Genomic DNA, 13,604 nt, shown 5'->3' with positions numbered 1-13,604 from the left:
ATCCTCTATCCAAGTCTCTTCTTTATATGAGAAGAAACATGGGAGTGTCCAGCACGGGGATTTTGCTGACAAATCACTTGTCTCGGGATGAATCCTCAGATCCTGTGTTTTATTATGTAACAGAATGTGTTTGTATTCTAACCTCTTTATGACCGGGTATTTTTCCATCCTACTGACCAAATGTTTTATTGCTATTTTTACAAAATGTTCGATTATGAGTCCCCTTTTTATGTTTAATGCATCCACACAATTTAGTGTAGATAAGGCTTTCTGATTATATAATTCTTTTACACATTCTTATACCTATAGACTGTCTTTTGGTATGAATAATATATATATTTTAAAAATATCGCTCTCACACTCTCTCATACTGGTCACTGGAAGTTCAACATGGCACCTCATGGCAAAGAACTCTCTGAGGATCTGGAAAAAAGAATTGTTGCTCTACATAAAGATGGCCGAGGCTATAAGAAGATTGCCAAGACCCTGAAACTGAGCTGCACCACGGTGGGCAAGACCATACAGCGGTTTCACAGAACAAGTTCCTCTCAGAACAGGCCTCGCCATGGACGACCAAAGAAGTTGAGTGCACGTGCTCAGCGTCCTATCCAGAGGTTGTCTTTGGGAAATAGACGTATGAGTGCTGCCAGCATTGCTGCAGAGGTTGAAGGAGTGGGGGGGTCAGTCTGTCAGTGCTCAGACCATACGCCGCACACTGCATGAAATTAGTCTGCATGGCTGTCCTCCCAGAAGGAAGCCTCTTCTAAAGATGATGCACAAGATGAAGCCCGCAAACAGCTTGCTGAGGGAACCATGAATGCCAACATGTACTGTGACATACTGAAGCAGAGCATGATCCCCTCTCTTCGGAGACTGGGCCGCAAGGCAGTATTCCAAAATGTTAACGACCCCAAACACACCTCCAAGACGACCACTGCCTTGCTAAAGAAGCAGAGGGTAAAGGTGATGGACTGGCCAAGCATATCTCCAGACCTAAACCCTATTGATCATCTGTGGGGCATCCTCAAACAGAAGGTGGGGGAGCGCAAGGTCTCTAACATCCACCAGCTCCGTGATGTCGTCATGGAGGAGTGGAAGAGGACTCCAGTGACAACCTGTGAAGCTCTGGAGAACTCCATGCCCAAGAGGGTTATATATATATATATATATACAGTATTATATATATATATATATATATATATATATATATATACTGCCCTGTTTTCCCTTAAACAAAAGAATACACACGACAGGGATCACATTTTTCTCTTTATTCATTTATTTACAAAAACAATCTCCAGCTCTCACAAATCACAAATTTAGAACGAGGCAGAATTAGGCGTCTGATGATAATATATGATCAGTGGCATTGTTTAGCATGGACGCTGTCTCCGATCTTCCGCATTTAACCAGTGGATCCAGTCTGTTATCGTGTATTTATTCACAGGCCAGTTTGCTGTCGAAGCTGGACAGGCAGACAGAAAATGCCTGCATGGCACACATCGGGTATTTGTAATCCATTGTGAAAACATCTTCTGAGACACGTCCAAACTGCATCACAATATCATCGGCTGGGTAAAGAAAAAAGAGGAGGAATAAATGATCAATGAAAAGTGCAGTATTCAGCTTGGGAGGCATCACATAAAGAAAAATAAGTATAAATATTAGCTAATAATGCTGTTTATCTATATAAATATATTGGACAACCTTTTTGAACCTGCTCCTAAAAGTGCTGGATATTTTTCAAGACAAATTCTCATGGAATATGGACAGATTTATGATCTTCGATCCAGACTGGATTGACCGTGGATCACACAAAGTAATTGCTCCCGGGCACTGAGCCAGGTGCCACCATAATGCTGAAGATCTACAGATTTTCTAGGCAGCCCAAACGAGCTCCTAATCTAGAAGACGTGGCCTACAAATCGTAGCAGCATCACTTTGAAGGGTTTATTGTTGGATTGTTGACATTTGGATTGGGGGTTTGGGTAGACTGTCCCAGAAGAAGGTGAAGCCAAACTTAGAAGGGTCCATTGGCTATTTGTGCCGCCACAAGAATCAAGTTAAATTGTGCACCTTAATTAAATCCTAGTTGCATTGGTTGACAAACTCACGGTTATTAGGAGATATGATCTGGAAGTTCTTCACAGAAGCTTGTGTGACACGGCCATTAAAATTTAGCACAAACGATTTGGTCTCCTCATTCCAGGATGGGGCTTTGTTTTGGAGCACGGTGATGTTCTCCAAGTTCTCATTCTGATATCGGGCTAGGAGAGTCTCATGTTCCTTCAGAAAAAAAGATAATAAAATAAGAAATAATTAATTTTCAAGACATCACAAAATATACCACATAAAACACTTTTTGATGATTACTCTGCAATGCCACGTTTGATTATGTGAGTTCTAGTAACATGAAGATTTTTTATCACTAAGGTTTACTCAATTTAGCAAAAATACACATCTTACGTTCCGGGGTCGAATAGACACCCTCTCATTGTCCATGTTCATCCCAGGAATAACAACTGTCATTTTTCTTGGGCCTCTGATACCCAAAACATTGGGGGCCTGTTGGAAAACAATGAGTACATTGTAAAAAATGTTACTTACTGGAGTACTCACACTTATACCTGGAAACTTCCCAGGGTAGACCCCTCTTCTTGGGGAATGGATTCGTGAGAGGGTAGGCCTAGCTATGCATAGCCACAGGTCTAGCCCCAGACATCTGTAAGGGGGCAACGACTAGGGGGTAAGTAGAAGGAGAGAGCGTGGCCAACCGCTGCTCCTGTGCCCAGAGAAAAAAGGAAACTAACTGGAAACCTGGGGACACAAGGTTTCCTCTTCAGACTCTGGATGAACCTCAGATGGTTCCCAGGTATGTCCATACTTAATGGAATAAGAGAAGTCGGCTTGTCTATTAACATTTAATGTGTGTACTTGAAAGAAACATTCAAGAGAGGTATGATTTTTAGGTGAAGACAGCCCAGACCAGTCCACTAGCTATTCCTCCGCCACAGTCAATGCTGAATATGACATATGACACCGAGTTATGATGTCATATCCTAGAGCCCACACAAAAAGAGAGGTTGGAATGCAGCACTCAGCAGTGAAATGGTGCACGAGCCAGGGTACCACCAAGTCCCTCAATAAATCCAAAATAAAGAAGCAGAGGCTCAGCACTTCAAATAATAAGGTGAGTTTATTTCACACAGGCAACGTTTCGACGCACAGGTCTTTCTCAAGCCTTAGAATAAGAGAAGTCGGCTTGTCTATTAACATTTAATGTGTGTACTTGAAAGAAACATTCAAGAGAGGTATGATTTTTAGGTGAAGACAGCCCAGACCAGTCCACTAGCTATTCCTCCGCCACAGTCAATGCTGAATATGACATATGACACCGAGTTATGATGTCATATCCTAGAGCCCAGCATAAGGTGAAAGAGAACTCAGTAATGGGGAGGCTGCATCTCCATACCTTGGCACCATAAGTGATAACGGGAGCTCTGGAGCAGATACAACGGGGCTTGGTGGGGGGGGTCAAAGGTCGATTATGATTTTGACTGATCATTATGCATTGGTTAAGTGGCCTTTTAGACAATATTTAAAATATTTAGGAAATGTTACAACAGGGAAAATAAACTACAAGTTTTGTAAAGGCTACAGGTGTAATATTTGACCAGCTTGTGTTGTGATCAGCAGAATGTAAAGTCTTCATTATTCTTTTATCTAACCCTTGATATTAAATTTCTGCCTTTAATGTGTGAGTCTAAAGGGCACGTCTAGGTTGGTTTAACAATGCTGACCAAGGTGTTACAGAACTGGTCAATACTGAATTCCTGGTGTAAAACGGGCAAAGTAGTGGCTGCGTCATGGACACCTTCCTGTTCATTTCCAAATGTGACATCTGTACTTAACCAGCAAATCTATTAAAGCAGGAAAAGTGCCAGTATATCCGGGACTTTCTGCTTCAAAGTGCAGAAAAGTAAGGAATCTCTATATCCCTCTAGGTACAAATGCTAATAATTAGCCAGGTATCATTAAATGGGACATCTAGTAATGAGAATAATCAGCAATCATCTTAGAAAGTGACTTTGTATTATGTTGTTAATGGGAAATATTACGCTGGTTTACTAGCAGTTTCACAAAACTTCACGCGTGTTTGCTGAACAGGCCAGAGCTGTTATTATATAAGAGATCGGGAAGAAGACCACTAAAGTGGAAGAACAGTGCCCTCTTACCCTCATGCCAGTGGTGTATTTACTATGACTTTGAGACCGAGCTAAACCTGACCTATGACGGCGCCACCTCTCCCTTCCACCTCCGTGGTCGGCATCTCGGGTACAATAAAAAGCATTGACTTTTAGTGAAGACGCTGGTTGAGGAGATGAAAGATCTCGCACCTCACGGGTGATCAAGCCCCCTGGTTTCCTTGGACCACACATAACCATTTGTATAGAAACGGAAGGCGAGTAGGGTCCTGCTCCAACAAGCTTTTCTTAATGACCCCCCTACTTTTGTCCCTGTCCCCTGGTTTACTCCCAGAACATATATGTTCCAACTCCTCGTTGTCATTTTGTAACTTACATAGGATATGGAGACCAACTCCTGCCTGAGAGATTCTTTCTCCTGCACAAAAGGCTTCATCTCTGGGTTCATTCCATTGTCGAAAACGGTAAACTTTGTGCCCAGCAAGTTCGACCTGAAAAAAAACCCCAAAAGAAAGCGGCTACGTTTCTAAATAAACAGCTCCGAACATCTGGAGAAACATCCCCTGCTGCATTTATTGGTCATTATGGTTGGCCATTGAAGGCCTTGTTCTACTTGGACAAAGCAATAATCATAATCGTGTTATTCTTCCTCTGAAGGTTTAATCACATTAAAAAAAGACTGCAGTTTCCATGGCAACAACTTGTCAATAAACAAAGCAAGAATTCAGTGCGTACCCAGGGAATACCATTCAATGCAGAACGTTGAAGTTCTTGCAACTCCTTCACCATATGTGTCTCGTCACAGAGTACTTTTTGTGATCTTGTAATAATGTTGAAAAATATAATTGTTCTTAATAATAATAATAATACTGAGACCTAAAACTATACTAATAAGCATACGGACAATTCTTTCACGCCCTGATCACATATGTTTCAGGATCTCCATCACTGGGAAGAGCTGGAAGTGATGGACGTATCCTTGATGGCTCCCAAGTTTAATTCAGAAAGGATTACCTGACTTTTCCGATCACACTTTCCCCACCTCGGGAAAGGTTTGTGGGATCCACCGAGATGAGATAATTGGATGTCTTACTTTTCTTTCTCTTTCTTGCAGCCATAAGGAAAAGCTGTAAATTTACAGAAAACATCCAAGTTTTCTTTTTCTATATGTATACATATATATATATAAGGTACATACACACAAATATATATAAATATATATACCCTAAAGCGTATTAAGATTCCATAATTAACATGAAATGTAATAATTAACAAGGTGTACTACCACGCAATGGTATATGTTTTTTTTTATTACCCCCCTCAATAACAGAATTATAAAGTTTCAGAAAACCAAGCAATTAATGTTAAGTATTTAGATGTTTGGTGCCATTGGAACACAGGGAGTGATGGGAGTGATAAAGGGCCATTGGAACACAGGAGTGATGGGAGCGATAAAGGGCCATTGGAACACAGGAGTGATGGGAGTGATAAAGGGCCATTGGAACACAGGAGTGATGGGAGTGATAAAGGGCCATTGGAACACAGGTGTGATGGGAGTGATAAACAGCCATTGGAACACAGGAGTGATGGGAGTGATAAAGAGCCATTGGAACACAGGAGTGATGAGAGTGATAAAGGGCCATTGGAACACAGGAGTGATGGGAGTGATAAAGGGCCGTTGGAACACAGGAGTGATGGGAGTGATAAAGGGCCATTGGAACACAGGAGTGATGGGAGTGATAAAGGGCCATTGGAACACAGGTGTGATGGGAGAGATAAACAGCCATTGGAACACAGGAGTGATGGGAGTGATAAAGAGCCATTGGAACACAGGAGTGATGAGAGTGATAAAGGGCCATTGGAACACAGGAGTGATGGGAGTGATAAAGGGCCGTTGGAACACAGGAGTGATGGGAGTGATAAAGGGCCGTTGGAACACAGGAGTGATGGGAGTGATAAAGGGCCATTGGAACACAGGAGTGATGGGAGTGATAAAGGGCCGTTGGAACACAGGAGTGATGGGAGGGATAAAGGGCCTCTGTACGCCAATGAAGATATTCCATTAAAAATCAGCCGTTTCCAGCTACAATAGTCATTTATAACATTAACCCCATCTGCGCTGGATTCCTGATCCATTTCATGTTATTTTAATGCAATAAACTTTTTCGTTTGTGTATATATGTATATATATATATATATATATATAAAACACTTTCAAAAGATGGTCAGCACTCCAGGTCTTTAAATTGACAATTTCATTTTATTCAAAGTCAAGTCGACGTTTCAGTCATTGCTAACTTTCAGGATGTCCTGATGAAAGTCAGCAATGACTGAAACGTCGACTTGACTTTGAATAAAATGAAATTGTCAATTTAAAGACCTGGAGTGCTGACCATCTTTTGAAAGTGTTTTGTATGAAAACTGCTGGTTACTAGCACCGGGCTTGGAATATTTGGAATGGTGTGCAATGGACTCTGTGAGTAAATATATATATATATATATATATATATATATATATATATATATATATATATATATATATAAATATATGGGTTTTTTTTATATTTATATATATATATACTCTGCCCCAGAATTTGGTTCAAGGTGTTTCTCTCCTCTACAATGTACATTTCCATTTATACGGTTATATTACGGGGTTATTATTATTTATATGGTTATATTATCTCACCCTCTTGCCATCGTCTCTCTCCAGGTGTAAGTAATATGCAGGGTAGATGCCTTTGTCCACTCCTTTCTTGTCTCGAGTGATACGGCACTTTAACGTCATGTTGTTAGGAGCTGGGCGCAATGCAAAGTCTTCAAGGTCACAAATATCCGAGGGTTCTGTAACCTGAAAATCTTCTTCCTTGGTTTACAACAATTTAAGAGAAAGTACGTGTTAAACAGGAATCTATACATCATGTGCATGTATGAATTAGATTCTATAAAGAATAAACCTAGCACTTACATTATCTATACCTTTACAATATCTTTATACAAGCGTCTTCTGCACCTCTTGTAAGTCCTGGACTAATGCATTCTCAGTGTTGTGGACTGAATATATTCTAGTGTCTAGTGGAAGCGTGTGTTGTTCTCAATGAAATAAAATAATTTAGAAAGAGGACAATGATGCGTATGTGTACATTGGGGTACCTGTACAACATACCCTGCTGGAGTCAGACATGGGTCCAGAATATATAACACTGCTCAGAATATCTGAATCTTCATCAAAATCGTCCTCAGGATCTTTCTCATCGCTGTCCTCGTTGTAAAGGCCTGTCGATGTTGATCTCGCTCTACGTTGTTCTCCAGGAGAAAAAAAAAGAAAAGATCAATATATTATTGGTACGGTTTCTAGAGGTCTAGATGAAATACATGTTATTCTCACCCCATGCACCACCGCACACTGCCTACAAGACCCACCGCAGCCCTGACTTTGGTTAATATCTGAGCTGATGAGCTCCCGATGTGGTCTTCACTTCTCTATCCTTCACAATGATTAAAATATACATTGTTGCTGCACGCTCTGAGACAAATGAGAACCTCGGGACAGCAGGGAACTATTCAGGAGAGCCTTATGAACATCCCAAGTCTTCTTGAGCTCCTGGTTGCTCGCTTTGAACAACTTCACAGGTACAGTTAGCTCTATTATGGTATATAATCGGTTTAGGGCTTCGGCTTCCATTAATCTACAAATAGGGTCCTTCCAGACAAACGCGGCGACCCATAGTGTCTCCTAGACCAATGTTTGGCTCAGGAGTGGTAGAGAACCAACTGGAGCCAAGTTAAACTCATAACCAACTAATGACCTTTCTCCTATCATCACTAGGTCATAGATGAGGACCTCTATTTCTGGAGTTTATCAAATCACCACAATGTGTTGTGTTCCTTAAACTGTGTTCCGAGAACCTTAAGCCCATGGCCCATGGCCTAATTTATCCGCAGGTCCTAACGGCAACGGAACGTAAAGAGTTCCAAATACCTGATTTTGGGGGCTTCTTCTTTTTGCGTTGCTTCACAGGTGCTGGAGGAACAACTTGGTCGCCAACAGAAAAATAATTCTCTTCTTCCTCACTCGAAGGTAGATTTTTAAGTTTCTCGTTTATTTCTTGTACTTCATCCAGAAACACGGCTGTGTCATCGACACCTTTCAGGAAATGGACACAAGGTAAGCGGAAGTAACTATATATATATATAAAGTAAAAATATTAAGTGTATTAATTAATTTTAGCTCTCTATAGGTTCGCTAGTTATAAATATGACATCACAACCTTTCTTATCGGGTTTGTTTTCTTTCTCAGCATCTTTGGCAGGGAATGATCTGGATTTCTTTGGCACTTTTTGTGTTGCTTTTAACTTGGTCTTGGATTTACTTTCTTTCAAATCAGAGTTCCCTGTATAGAAAGGAAAAACAAAACCATAATGCACTATTCACAAGTAAGGTACTGTTTTTTTGTCTTAAAAGTCTACTCTAGCCCTAGTTCCATGTTAAATGTGTATTGGAATCTATTTTTTGCATGGAGTCCAATGCAGTTTAGCGCATGCAACGCTTTATCGGTCTGTGAGGGAAATGTTTCTGGTATTCAGCCTACGAATTTGTTAATGAACGTCTTGAACATTCATTAAGCCGCGTGTTATTATCGGAGAAGTTAAACAGTTATTGAGCGTCAAACAATACCGGTTGTTGTGTTGGGTTTCTGCTTCTCTCTGGTAGAGACCAGTTCCTTGTTCTTGGCGAGGGGTTGCGTGTCTTCAAGGGTTGTCACTTCAATGTCTTCGTCTGAATAGTCTAAGAATGGTAGAGGAGAACCATGTAAATATGAACATAAGAAAGTCCAAACTTCCTGGCCGACATCAAAATGATGTTCCTCCATCTCAGCAATGCATGGAGGACCATCAACGGATGAGCCATAGAAGTAAAACATTGATCATTGGTTTAAATTTATTTTTGTTACAGTGAAAAAATGGATTGAGGTTCAGGTTTTATACATCATTCAAAGGTTTATTCACTAAAGACCAAGTTAATGAATTATCATCTTGGGATATCCTGTAGACCTGTCCATGTAGTGAATCAAAGCTTAAGTGAGTTGTCCTCCACATTTCTAAGAACTAAGGAGCTCAATACCAAAATAATGTAGAGATTAGCAGAAAGCTCTTCCAGGCTAAAAATATATTAGCTAAAAATATGATAATCCCTCTTCAAAAATGCTGCTTAATGGTTGCTTAATTTTTTTAATAAATATTCATTTTTTAGCATTAAATTATAGTATTTAGTTAAATATGGCTTTCTTACTACAAATGTAAATATGTATCACATGCTTTACCTCCATACAGGTCTTTCTCCTTGTTTTCTTGAGCCCCAGCGGTGATTTTTGGGCCTCTGGGCACGTGGTGGGGGGTGCCGGGAGGTACTAGTGACATGCTAGGATTGGAGGCACCTTCAATGGTGTGTGATGAATACAGAAGGGAAATAAAATCATAGAACACAAATACACAATAGACATAAACACTAACAGCGTAGGTTGAAACAGTAAAATAAGTGTAAACAGTTAATATTTCAGAGAAAGGGGATAATGGGCTCATCAACATAATTTTAATATCTACAATGAAATGAAACAAAAAAATAAAGAAGGTGACCAGAAACAAAGACTATATGCAGTCTTGTCGTGGTTTTAAATAGGTTGCATACCTAAGTAAATGCTGGAAGCACTTGAGGAATCTACCAGTGCCACCTGGTCCTCGGGTTTCTGGGAACGTCGTGGCTTGGGTTTGGTATCAAAGTTGGCTTGGACCATCAGTGGCTCTTGCCTCTTCTTTCTCTGTTTCTTCTCAAGGAGGTTGCGCTTGAAAGCAATATGGGCAAGCGTTAGAAGAGTTTTCAGACGGAATGCTATCAATCTGACGTCTGAGAGGAAATCATTACTTATACCAAAGAGGGAACCTCATGGGGCAGGACCAGACTGGAGATTCATTTTGGTTCTGACACTTATGGACCAGCTGCCGATAAAACCATCTGCTGAACATGCATGGTTGCTCACTACGCTCTTACACCTATGCAGCTCATAGCCACACGTACTGAGCCACCAATAAAGGTAATATCCCACCAGGTATCGTCCCAGTATGCCAGTAGGCTTGATGGCCGATCCAGGACTGGCCAAGACGTCTGAAGCACTTTCTCATGATTTTTCATGAAAAACCTGACGCATTACTGGATCTTTAAATAAATGTCAAGAAAATACAACAACACGTACGTCCAATATATATAGTACCTGTTGGTCGAGTTTCTGTTGCCGTACATTGCGAACATCATCATCCAACACGCTACGAAGGTGAAGAAAAGAGAGACTTAAATATAATATTTATGATGTCATATGCTTGGAGATAACATTGAGATAAAGTCAGGGTCTTGTGAATTTTTCACAACGGTTTTATCCCATGCCTTCTGGTGTATGACATCATTACTATGTATAACGTTTTATTACACTGTTATATGCTGGATCTACGTCCTGCCCATTTAATGTTAGCACCAACAATAATTCCCTGCTTCATGAGTTTATTAGTAACCAAAGGATTTCCAAATGATTTAGGGGTCCACAAAGATCTGTATTCTCTGTTACTTACCCTGTAGGGGAGGTGGTATTTGAAGTGTTTTCTGGCCTAAGAAGAACAAGAATCGTCTCAAGAAACATTTTGTTCTAGAGAAACTGCAAAGCTTTTTGGTTAAAGGGCTAGATGAGCGTTAGGCGGGAGCTCCACTATTATTCTGTAAGACTAAATATTGATGATAGATTATAGATATAAATAGGCAGATAGATGATAGATAGGCAGATAATAGATGACTGATAATACATCAACAGATAGATTGAAAGATACATGATAGAAACAGATAGATAGATAGATAGATAGATAGATAGATAGATAGATAGATAGATAGATAGATAGATAGATAGATAGTGGATGTGTAGATAGATAGATAGATAGATAGATAGATAGATAGATAGATAGATAGATAGATAGATAGATAATGGATGTGTAGATAGATAGATAGATAGATACATAGATAGAGAGATAATCTCCATATTTCAGATACATTCCACTTATTTTTCAGCATGCATTGGGACATCTGAGTATATTTAGAATTCTAATACATTTTTCTACATACGTTTACATTTGAATTATTAGTAATTACATTACATTACAATGTGAACTGAAATGATATAAGTATATATATATATATATATATATATATATATATATATATGTGTGTGTGTGTGTCCTGTAAGTATAAGTTTATATAAGTAACAAAACCAATATTTCAGGGAGAAACACATGCCCAGGCACACAAGCTTAAGACGGAATGTAAAGCTGCTTATAGATTAAGGACAGCTGCCCCGGGGAGCTTTGTCAGGAAACCTCTTGCAAACTCGCCCTATTATTTTACGTCCATATTGAGATTTGCAACGATTGGTAGATTCTTAGTAAATTATGCTAAACTCACATATCTGCTGAACCGGATAACTAACATATTACATGCTTCTCATCCAAGTGTCAAACAAATTCCGTTAATCGCAGTCGAAGAACCTATTTATTTTATTTTTATCATATATAACCATCCCCGGGAACTCTCAGGGTGAAGGGGCAGATCCTGGTGTTAACACAGTCTGACTCTTTCCTATTCTCCCCCGCTGTGATCATATATGACTCCCAGTTGGTGCTTTAGATCCCAGTGTGTTATGGTTCATATACCTGCTTGAATGCAGGTGACTCAATCACGTGTATCTTTAAATAATGACAAGTCAAGGTCTCCATGATGACCAGTATTAGGGCCATTCGGTTAAATCATTTGGGGAATCAAAACCTACAATTGTTACAATGGGCTGTTCATGGGGTCTCAGGGCCATTTATATTGGAATGGAAATATACAATTTTAGCCACATATTTACCTTTAATATTTTATCATGTTTTTCTAAAGTATTACTTAACTATGTATATTTTAAGTATATTTTCTATCCAACGTTTAATTAATTAAGGTGCCAGTTTGACGAAATGAGTTGGGCGGAAGATCATAACTTATATTGATGTACAGTATAATAAAGGCGAGGTATGAGGCAGCCGTATGCCATTCCACCTGAAGAAGTGACCTCCGAGGTCCCGGAACCTCTACATCTTTTTCTTTCTTTGGCATCAATGGCAACCAAAGACTCTGGATTCTCTCGCTAATAGGGCTATAGCCATTTTCTTATAAATTGTGAGAAAATCAGTGATACTCACGGGTCCATCCTACGCTCCGTGTGGGAACTCCAAAGTCATCTAAAGCCAACAGAGGGTGAGGTCAAACAACGGATGATGTCAAACGGATGATGTCATCTAACTTATCAGACTAATTCCGAATACTGTAGCCGACGAAGATATAGATGGAAGATGTTTAAGTCTCTAGCTGTGTGAAGCCAAGGCTCTGCGTTTCTCCACCATGCAGGAGATGCTTTGAATTAGCCTTCTTTTAGGCAGGACATCTCTCTCAGGCAGGGGCAATGGGTGTTGACGCTAATCTTCCTACAGCCCTTGCAGGGCACATGAACATCAGTCACTCAATATCCTCTTAATCAGCTTTCCTTGTTTAGATTAACAGGCCGGCGGCCATACTCCTTTCATGACGTTGTCAAATTACCTTTCTGAGAGGGTGGTAGATAAATGAACCAGCCTCCCATCTGAAGTGGTAGAGGCTAATCCAGTAAGGGATTTTAAACATGCATGGGATAGATATATGGCTCCTGAATCTAAGACGAGACCAACGACAACGTTATAGAAAATTGGTAAAGGTATCCTCATATTTAGCTTAAAATATAGTTATATGACCTCGCACTTCTGCCTTAAAGGTAGGTTTAGATTGTCAGCTCTTATGGGCAGTAGAGACACATTACTTTGATAATTGAGTTAACAAAAAATATATACATAAAATGTATAACGTTTATAATATACAGAATATTCATTAGACCATCATTTGGTGGATCGATACAGTTTATTTTGGTGTCTCTTATACGTAATGAAATCCACCTAAACCATTATAGTTTTGGGTAAAACATGATTTCTGTAGTGAAGATGTAGTGAAAAAGGTCCATTTAGCAGGAAGCCAGGAACATGTCATAGGTTGCTATGGTGACAACCAGAATCACCTTTTATGTCACATGTTTCTTTTTTATATATATATATATATATATATATATATATATATATAATTGTATGTATCAGTTCTTTTAACGTTATGGATACATATTTCATGTTTTTACTTATTTTTAATATGTATATAACTTTTTCTGTTTTCTTGTTATATATATTTTTTCTGATTTTTTTTTATATATATATATACATATAGATTTTTTTCTATGTATTTCATTTTAT

At 39.4% G+C, this 13,604-nt stretch overlaps 1 protein-coding gene across 1 annotated transcript; it reads right to left on the bottom strand.

Annotated features, from left to right (window-relative positions):
- Nucleotides 1-1,323: 1,323 nt before the first annotated feature.
- Nucleotides 1,324-12,662, bottom strand: LOC128469708 (tubby protein homolog). Its single transcript, XM_053451512.1, has 15 exons — nucleotides 12,477-12,662; nucleotides 10,827-10,862; nucleotides 10,475-10,526; nucleotides 9,895-10,048; nucleotides 9,530-9,643; nucleotides 8,884-8,994; nucleotides 8,477-8,599; nucleotides 8,188-8,352; nucleotides 7,372-7,511; nucleotides 6,895-7,071; nucleotides 5,220-5,332; nucleotides 4,582-4,696; nucleotides 2,467-2,565; nucleotides 2,115-2,286; nucleotides 1,324-1,571 (listed from the first exon to the last, which is right to left on the bottom strand). Exons 1-15 carry the CDS (start codon nucleotides 12,482-12,484, stop codon nucleotides 1,438-1,440), a joined length of 1,713 nt encoding a protein of 570 aa, XP_053307487.1. The 5' UTR covers nucleotides 12,485-12,662; the 3' UTR covers nucleotides 1,324-1,437.
- Nucleotides 12,663-13,604: the final 942 nt, after the last annotated feature.

This window comes from Spea bombifrons, chromosome 12, assembly GCF_027358695.1.
Source record: "Spea bombifrons isolate aSpeBom1 chromosome 12, aSpeBom1.2.pri, whole genome shotgun sequence".
Taxonomy (NCBI): domain Eukaryota; kingdom Metazoa; phylum Chordata; class Amphibia; order Anura; family Pelobatidae; genus Spea; species Spea bombifrons.
This window is presented reverse-complemented; position numbering and strand designations above follow the sequence as displayed.

What these genes read in the sequence shown, in the direction of transcription:
- LOC128469708 (XM_053451512.1), bottom strand. An exon ending in TGCTTCCAGCATTTACTTAG is followed by an intron (nt 9,644 to 9,894) that starts GTATGCAACCTA and finishes ACACCATTGAAG; the next exon opens with GTGCCTCCAATCCTAGCATG. An exon ending in AGTTGGTCTCCATATCCTAT is followed by an intron (nt 2,566 to 4,581) that starts GTAAGTTACAAA and finishes GTTTTCCAACAG; the next exon opens with GCCCCCAATGTTTTGGGTAT.